This window comes from Musa acuminata, chromosome BXJ1-8, assembly GCF_036884655.1.
Source record: "Musa acuminata AAA Group cultivar baxijiao chromosome BXJ1-8, Cavendish_Baxijiao_AAA, whole genome shotgun sequence".
Classification (NCBI taxonomy): domain Eukaryota; kingdom Viridiplantae; phylum Streptophyta; class Magnoliopsida; order Zingiberales; family Musaceae; genus Musa; species Musa acuminata.
This window is the reverse complement of record NC_088334.1, coordinates 8,335,918-8,344,135: the sequence shown is the minus strand read 5'-3', so window position 1 is coordinate 8,344,135 and position 8,218 is coordinate 8,335,918. Positions and strand designations below refer to the sequence as shown.

Genomic DNA, 8,218 nt, shown 5'->3' with positions numbered 1-8,218 from the left:
GTTCGATACCTCAATATTATAAGATCAATACTTCGGTGTTAGATGGTTGATAACATGATGTCAGACGATCAATATTTGAGTATCATATCCCAAATACTTCCATTTGATATGACGATGATCCTAAGATATTATAACTTATGTTCGATATCTCAATTTTTTCGAAATCTAAAAGACTTCGCATTTGATAGGGAAGTAACTAACTATATGTTCGATACCTCAATATTATAAGATCAATACTTCGGTGTTAGATGGTTGATAACATGATGCCAGACGATCAATATTTGAGTATCATATCCCAAATACTTCCATTTGATATGACGATGATCCTTAGATATTATAACCTATATTATACTTGTCACATTTTTTCGAATTCAACATAATATAATTTTACGGGGAATATATGAAACTATTTTGATATCAACATAATATAATTCCAAAGTTATGAACCCTTCAAATGTATTACAAAATACATATAAAAAACTTTTAATGCTTTTTCAATATTTCAACTCCTAAATTAATTTAAATATTAAAGAAATTTTATCATGTATACACAATACAGTTTTATAAGATTCGATTATTTTCATTCGCAACATTCATAAAAGATAAATATAGAATATGTCTCGATTGACTTCGAGTCGACGTCCAATTCGGATAATTATATTTTACCTTCACCAAAGTTCACAAACTTGTGTTGAAGGGTACACACTCTAAAGGTAAATAGAAAACAGCCATTAGTTTCTTCTTTTATCCTCAAGTTAGTCTGTGAAGAGGTCGATCGAATCTTTGTGCCCTAAAAGCCAAAGCCAAGCTGTCCGACAGCACGAAGAGGGTCGTTCACGGATGCCCTTCACGAGCCTCTGTCCTCTGTCTCTTCTCGAAACTCCAACACACAGAGCTGGACTTGTATCTGAACCCTGTTCATCGTGTACTGATATGGATGAGGTCTCTCGAACAAGCAATGAATGTTAGATGAAGCATATTAGGTAGCATTCACTACAGATTTCGAGGAGGGATAGAACCTGAGATTTAGCAGCTGTAAGTGTATGTCTTTCTCAGGAAAGATTTGGTTGCTAATCTAGAAAGAAATCTCTCCTATGAACAAGTACCTACTGCTGTAACAAGGAACTCTTTGCTGCAGCAGCAGCAGCACTCAAATTTCTCTCTATGATTAGCTTCAAGATATGTAACCTGTTTAGCAGACATTACAACATCATCAAGATTTCCTTTTGTTATCTATCATCAATAATTATCATGTTTTAAGCATTTGAAGTCAAACCTCACGAAAAAATATTCTCAAAGCTAAAAAAAAAATCCTAAGCATATCAAGCTAGTCAACCTGATCATCCCACTTCAACTACAAGCATTAGTCAATAATGGAGTGGGTGGTGCACCTCCTTCGATTCTTCTCCTCTCTTCTCCTTTCTTGGGTGTGTATGGAGTATCCAACCAATAGAGTGATGACTATTAGCTATCAGACAACACCATGGACAGGCAGAATGATGAGATATAGCCATGGAATCGTCACATGCACGGCACCTTCAATGATTGTAGAGCGTCAGCCGGAGAGGAGAAAACAGGTGGCGGTCACATGAGGGCTTCATCCCTCGGACAAAATGCGAGTGGCCCCCTACCATGTTTCTTATCCCTCACGAATTAAAGCAACATCATAGAAGAGAGAGAATGAGAGAGATGACATGAAGGCGTGACAGAAAGCATGGTCAGGCGAGAGGTGGAAGACGACAGAGACACAGTGGAGGGTTTCCTCTTGCTCGCCGCCTGCGTGCCATTCGACTCTGAGACAATACTGTCAACCCTAGCTGTGAAATGAATCATCGATCCTCGGCCATGCAGATCCAAACGCCAACCGGAAACACGATAGTTGACTGCAAGTGCTCCTGTTTGTAGCCAATGATTGATGATTCCATATCTATAGAATGCTACATCAACACCGGTAGCTCATTATTAAGGAGATGGCGACGTCGATGCCCGCCTTAGCTCCGAGAGAACGTATGAACGCTGTAATCCGACACCTACGACGAGTTCCAGATTATGAAGCTAACATCATGTTCACATCTCCATGCTCGACCAAAAGCATGATGAAACAGTTCGATCTTGTGTAATCTTTGCGGGCTCGATCGAGATATTTGAGTTCGATTCAAAGGAAATTATGATCTCTGCTTTAAAGCCATCGAGATTATTGGAAATTAATTCAACATGGCATCAACGTAGACCATGAGTTCATCGATGTCTACTTGACTCATACCACGGGCGACAAATTGAGACATTACTATCGTGGGCCGCCGGCCCAGCCCGCCTGTTTTATAAATTAGGTTAACGTTTCGATTATGACTAAATTTTAATCTCACTAATGAACTTTCTGAAATATGTTAATACTCACGTAAAATTGATCATATACAACCTTATCTCTAGACATGGCAACAAATGGGTGAAGGGTTCGAATCTTCTCTTAATACTAACCTTAATCACGATTCAATTCGAACCAAAATCCAATCAGGCCAAAAATCAAACCAATCCAATAGTTTGCTAATTCCAAATCGAACAGTTTAATTAGGGATTCTAGATTTTGAGAACTGAAGCCCATGACTCGAACCAACAATTCTTGATTACAAAAATATCCATAGTTTTCTTTCTGTTTTAAATTATAATTTTTTTTTCTTTAAAAGTATTTTTAATTTAAAAAAAACCAATGATATGGATGCTGCTGTTGACTTGTAATTAGATCCACATGAATATAACACACACAATAAGATAAAAGGAAATGCATAAACGATACGATAAAACTAGAACTATTTCCGTATGACCATACAGAATTCTCAGAACCAGAGGATAAAATATCAGCAGACTCCATAATTATTATACGGTATTGGCAATATGTACAACAGTTAGCCAATGGAGGGAACTGTGTTGGTGGCATAATCCTAAATGATCTACTGCATATTCTGGCTTCCGAAGGTGTTCTCTCCACTGTAGAGAAAGTAAAGGAACCCATCTTCATCTTTCTTATCATCATAAAGTTGGGACATCATTGCTCCTGAGAGGATCATAAACAAAAGAAGTAGAGTTGGTGGTTGATGTGGAACATGAAGGAAATGAGTCAGAGAAGTTGTGACAAACAAAGTACCAGTTGATGGAAGCACATTGTCTACGAACATAAATATGGCTTTCTCTGCGCTTAAATTTATTCTCTTGCGAATAACATAGACAAACTGCCCAAGTGTAATCTCTCCGGGAACCAAATACCTGCACTTAAATCAAAATCTGGGTAAACATTTCACAAAAATTCAAAGTTTCATCAAATAGAAAATGTTCATTACTCAGACAAATGGATAATCTAGGTCCAGAAAGGTTTTAATTCATCAGCAGGAGAAGGAGGGTTGTAATTTAGAAGGGCTCTCACTTTTTCTTGTCAATATTTGGCACGTCGCTTCTCTCCGCCTTCTCCACGATCACCTAAAACAGCAGACAGTGTTAGGCAGGCAACCGGAGAATATGTTTGCGCTCTGAAGCCTCAGCAAAGCAAAATAGATACAATCTGGGTTCAACACTTATAGCAATTCTATTTGGTGACATCTTTGATTTCAAGTATATATCGACTACAAACATTCTTTACTCCGACTTGTTAAATTTTTAGGCAGAATCATTCTAAAGAAAATTAACTGCAACCCAATAGAAACCCATTATCAAATAACACAAGAGTTATTTATGAGAATAGAAAAAATAAAATGTACATAAATGAGATGCCTTTTGCAACTGGTGCAATATCAGCTCCGATATTATAAAATTTCTTTGATATCAGATGTGCATGCCTTTGTAACTCAAACATCTCTACTTTGTGTTAAGTCCTGACTTGCAGTAGGTCAGAGTTACATGCATATATCCATGAAAGAACAGTTGTCATAAGGTACAGGCTTCATTAGCTGTTTGTATCAATCCAATTGGCTGGTCCACAAATGAATGAATGGAGGGGAGCATAGTAAGGAAAACATAACATAATGGTCTTTCCAAAGCCAAAGAATGACAGCTCTCCTTGCCAGGGCTATAAAATGAATAACCCAATAAGATCAATTTGCAGTTACAGGAATAGAACACAAGCCAAACAACACCAACAAACGAACGTGATTAAGTGTAGTTCCCGGTTAGAAGTCACATTACCATTGCGGCAGAATTAGGTCTCTTGTACATAAAACCCCACAAAATCATCATGAAGAATTTAAGTTCACTAGTAATTTAGCATCTGCTTCTGGCACATACTTGCATCAATTGTTATAGTTAATCATTATGGCCTAAGACTAAACAACAGACCATCACTCAATTCCAGCTAGTAATTGCTTGGTAAAGTATCAAAACTATATCAGCTTCAGCTTTCAGATTCTCCAACAAATATCTAAATCGTTTGCCACAAATTCTTTCTTCCACAAAAGGATTGAAGTTTAAACCAAAATTTGGCATAGGAGGTTGTCGGCATATCATGTCAACCATACACGGAAATATTTTATGCTATTGATATTAAAATTTTTGTTCTATGTTCCCACCAAAATTTGATTGGCTCCGAGTAAAATGCAACTATAATTGTAAACAATTTAGATATCATTAAACAGTGTCTTTCAAGGAATATGAAAAAGGACTACCAAAGGGCCCTAGCCTACTGTCAAATTGCAGCTAGCACACAATTCTGAAGTCTTGATTAGCAATTAGCTACAGTTTGACCTGTATCATCAATTGTAGAAACCACAAAAACCACAAGTTCCAATCTTTAGTAAGTAATAGCATAAGGAAAAACCTCCAATCCTTTCAACTCCATCCATTTGAGAATTACATGTACAACATGTCAAGTCCATCCATTTGAGAATTCAAATGCATGCCTTCTATATATTAAAGTCACTGTTAAGAATAGAGAAATCTCATATCTTATCAATTATCCATTCCCCCATAACTTCTGTGTTTCTGGGTGAAATCTATGGCCTTTCATCTCCTTCATCTTTTCCATCTTTATCATTCTTTCCTGGGAAATCCAAGATAACAATGCTCATGTGGTCTTGCCAAAGTGACAGAACCACTAAGGCAAGTGGGTCTGCTATATCATGGAGGGTAGTAGAGCCAGAAGTCCATAATTAAGGGTGGACTGAACTACTCATAAGGACGATGCCGAGCATGCCCCAGTCCCAAAGTCCATCTGTCTAAAATGTGTTGCGAAAGGTGGTAACCCTGAACTTGTATTTCAATTGGTGCATAATGGCATTATTGTTTCTAACAGCATATGTGTCTGAAAGTTGGACTTAATGATTAGTACCAGCTAGAATTTGGATTCTCCAAAATAAAGTAATATAATCTATTGATGATGATGATATAAGTGTACCCTTTGCAAATCATATCATGGATATATATATCTCTTGTTGTCCACGTGGAACAGAGGGAAAGGTAAGAAGAAAACAGGGATTCCTTGCACAGTGAGTCAGACCAAATCCCCAAATTAAACATTTAACAAGTACAAAAAACTCAGCACAGTTGAGAGAATCAATGAACTTTGATGAATGAGAAACCCAGTAAAGTTGTGGGATTTTACGAACTCTGATGAAGGATGAATAAACTGGCGAAAAGCAACACGAAGAAACCCATTATAATAACTGGAGACGAAACAAGTGATTACTCGCTTGTCACCCAAAAAACTGCATCTGTGGACACCATAGAATGATGCATAGTTACTGGTATTAAATTATATTCCTAATACAAACCCCTCAATTTGAAAAGGAAGCATCAATAAACAGAACCCACGAAAGCTAATCAGCTACCTTTCAGAATCATACCGAAAAGAATTCAGGAGAAAAAAACATTTACCGGAACTCTACCGGGGTATTTCTCCTTAATCCTCTGCGACTCGGCCTTCCTCTTCTCTGCAGATTAAAAGCCCTAAGCACCAGTTTTCTACATAATCATACCAAGAACACACACAAGAAATCAATAGAGAAGGCGATCACGCACCGAAGTCATGCTGCTGCTTGTAGCTGCTCTGCCTCCTCGACATCTCTTCCCACAGAAAAAACGGATCAACAAATCGATCAAACAAAATACAATCGAACAGCGAATTCAGTCGAACCTTTTCTAGAGAGAGCAATCGACGATGGATGGATCGATCGAGAGGAAAAGATGAGGGCTTCGGTTGTAGTTGTTAGGCTTATGCGGCGGAGGAAGAAACTTCGAGGTGTTTGTTTGGGATTCTTATCGGCTCCGCGTTTGCATAATATCGCCGACATTCGACACGTTACGTATCGGAAAAGCGCTCTTTTCCATGTCGGTATCTCTAATTTCCTTTTAGGCAATTTTCAAAAACAAAAAAACCTATTTTCTCCTTTTCTCTATTGGAGTTCCATTTTCTATTTATTTTCACATAATAATTTTTTCTCCAATTGATTAAATTATCTCTTATTTTTGGTCTGTCACTACCCTCCCTTCTCTTGTTCGTCTGTCAGTCTCATCGGGCATCACCTCTAATCTCGATATCGAGATTATTCCTCTGTCAATCAATCTCATCGGGCATCACCTCTAACCTCGATATCAAGATTATTCCTCTATCAATCTCATCGAGCATCATCTCTACCCTCGATATGGAGATCGAGAAATTATCCTCGATTATCCTATTATTATTTTATTATCCAAAGATAATATCATCTTTTTATAAAAATCTATAAAAACTAAAAAAAATAGATTCTAATTAGAAAAAATAAAGATAAAGAGGTTTTTTTTTAAGAACTTGCCTCCTTTTTTTTCTTTTATTTTCTTTTCCTATGTTATAATACAGCAAACTAAAATGAAGAAAATTAATATAATAGGTTTTCTTCTTCTTCCTCTAAAATTTCTTTTAATTATGATTTATTTATATGATATTGACACCTCATTTGATGGCAACAAACTTGTAGTAAGCTAAAAGATTGGATATGATGTGGATTTCATGCTTGTAGCTTTTTCTTTCCTTTTATTTAATCCAAGAGGCGATAACTATTGGAATCAATGGGCCACATGTCGTTGTTGGGGATGTATGCACATCCTTCAAATCAAATTTAGATTATTTTTAATCCTTAGTAGACTTAGTTTGCAAGCTACTCTTTTTTTTTTTTTAGTTTGGATATTATAGTTTGTATGTTTTGAAATTTTTTATTAAAAATATATTTTCAAAGAGAGACAATATTTTGATGGTCAGTAATAGAGAAAATATATGTAGGATAAACTAATCCAATAAATTCTTTTACATATATATATATATATATATATATAGAGGATAAAAGAATTCAGATATTTACTATATTTCTCTTTGACTGAAATTTAAATTTCACGGTTTGATTAGATATTATATCACTAGAATTATTTTTCCCAATTCTAAATTTTCATCATCATAAATTTTGATTAGATTCAGATAAAAAATAATGGTTATTTATTGGAAAAACTCAAATACTCTCTTGGGAATCCATAAAACAACTCTCACAAATTCTTTTACTTTCTAAAAATAATATAATATGTTAATATTAAATAATCCAAAACTGATATCTGTGGAAAATTTATTGCCAATTGTTTAATTAGACCATTACGCTGGCCCAACTCATCATTTTTAGCTGTAAGTGAGCTACAACATGGGCACAAAAAATAATTAGGGATAACTAAAAAAAGACATCATTTTAATCTTTATAATAAATAAAGTAAATTAGTAGGGTTCGCATGTCTTTTAGGCCACACAAAAATCTTGGTGTTGTTCTTTATGAAGTTGACAAGTTTTACACAAGTGTCATCCCAATCTTAAACAGTGTGGTCAACATGAGCCTGCTCTATCAAGGGATTGTTTGATGAGTGGGTCAATTGCCTTGGGGTGTAAGAAAAGATAGTATAATTTTGTTATAATTATTAATTTGACTTGAATGATGAGCAATTGTCTATATAAAAGTTGCCACACATAATTTTATGATTTGTTGTCTTATGTTGGTAAGATATTTATGAAACTATTTAATTTTTTAAAGAAAGTTATGTTAAAATGATGTGTTATATATCTTTTTTAATATTTTAGATTTTCTATTGCTATATCCTATTGATTGTTGATAAGTTTTTAAGTTCAAATATATATATATATATATATATATATATATATATATATATATATATATATATATATGAGTGTCATGTATATCATTTAATTCAATAATTTAAAAAAAAA

At 35.1% G+C, this 8,218-nt stretch overlaps 1 protein-coding gene across 1 annotated transcript; it reads right to left on the bottom strand.

Moving 5' to 3' along the window:
* Window positions 1-2,765: 2,765 nt before the first annotated feature.
* LOC135587391 (autophagy-related protein 8g-like) lies at window positions 2,766-6,202 on the bottom strand. Its single transcript, XM_065078742.1, has 6 exons — window positions 6,116-6,202; window positions 6,001-6,043; window positions 5,857-5,912; window positions 3,419-3,471; window positions 3,143-3,261; window positions 2,766-3,052 (listed from the first exon to the last, which is right to left on the bottom strand). Exons 2-6 carry the CDS (start codon window positions 6,041-6,043, stop codon window positions 2,949-2,951), a joined length of 375 nt encoding a protein of 124 aa, XP_064934814.1. The 5' UTR covers window positions 6,116-6,202; the 3' UTR covers window positions 2,766-2,948.
* Between the last annotated feature and the right edge of the window lie 2,016 nt (window positions 6,203-8,218).

Bases quoted from the DNA above. Each gene is read 5' to 3' on its own strand.
- LOC135587391 (XM_065078742.1), bottom strand. From the start codon at position 6,043: ATGTCGAGGAGGCAGAGCAGCTACAAGCAGCAGCATGACTTCG. The intron at 3,472-5,856 runs GTAAATGTTTTT...CTGCTGTTTTAG, and splicing joins AATACCCCGGTAGAGTTCCG to GTGATCGTGGAGAAGGCGGA. The intron at 3,053-3,142 runs GTACTTTGTTTG...TGATCCTCTCAG, and splicing joins CAATGTGCTTCCATCAACTG to GAGCAATGATGTCCCAACTT.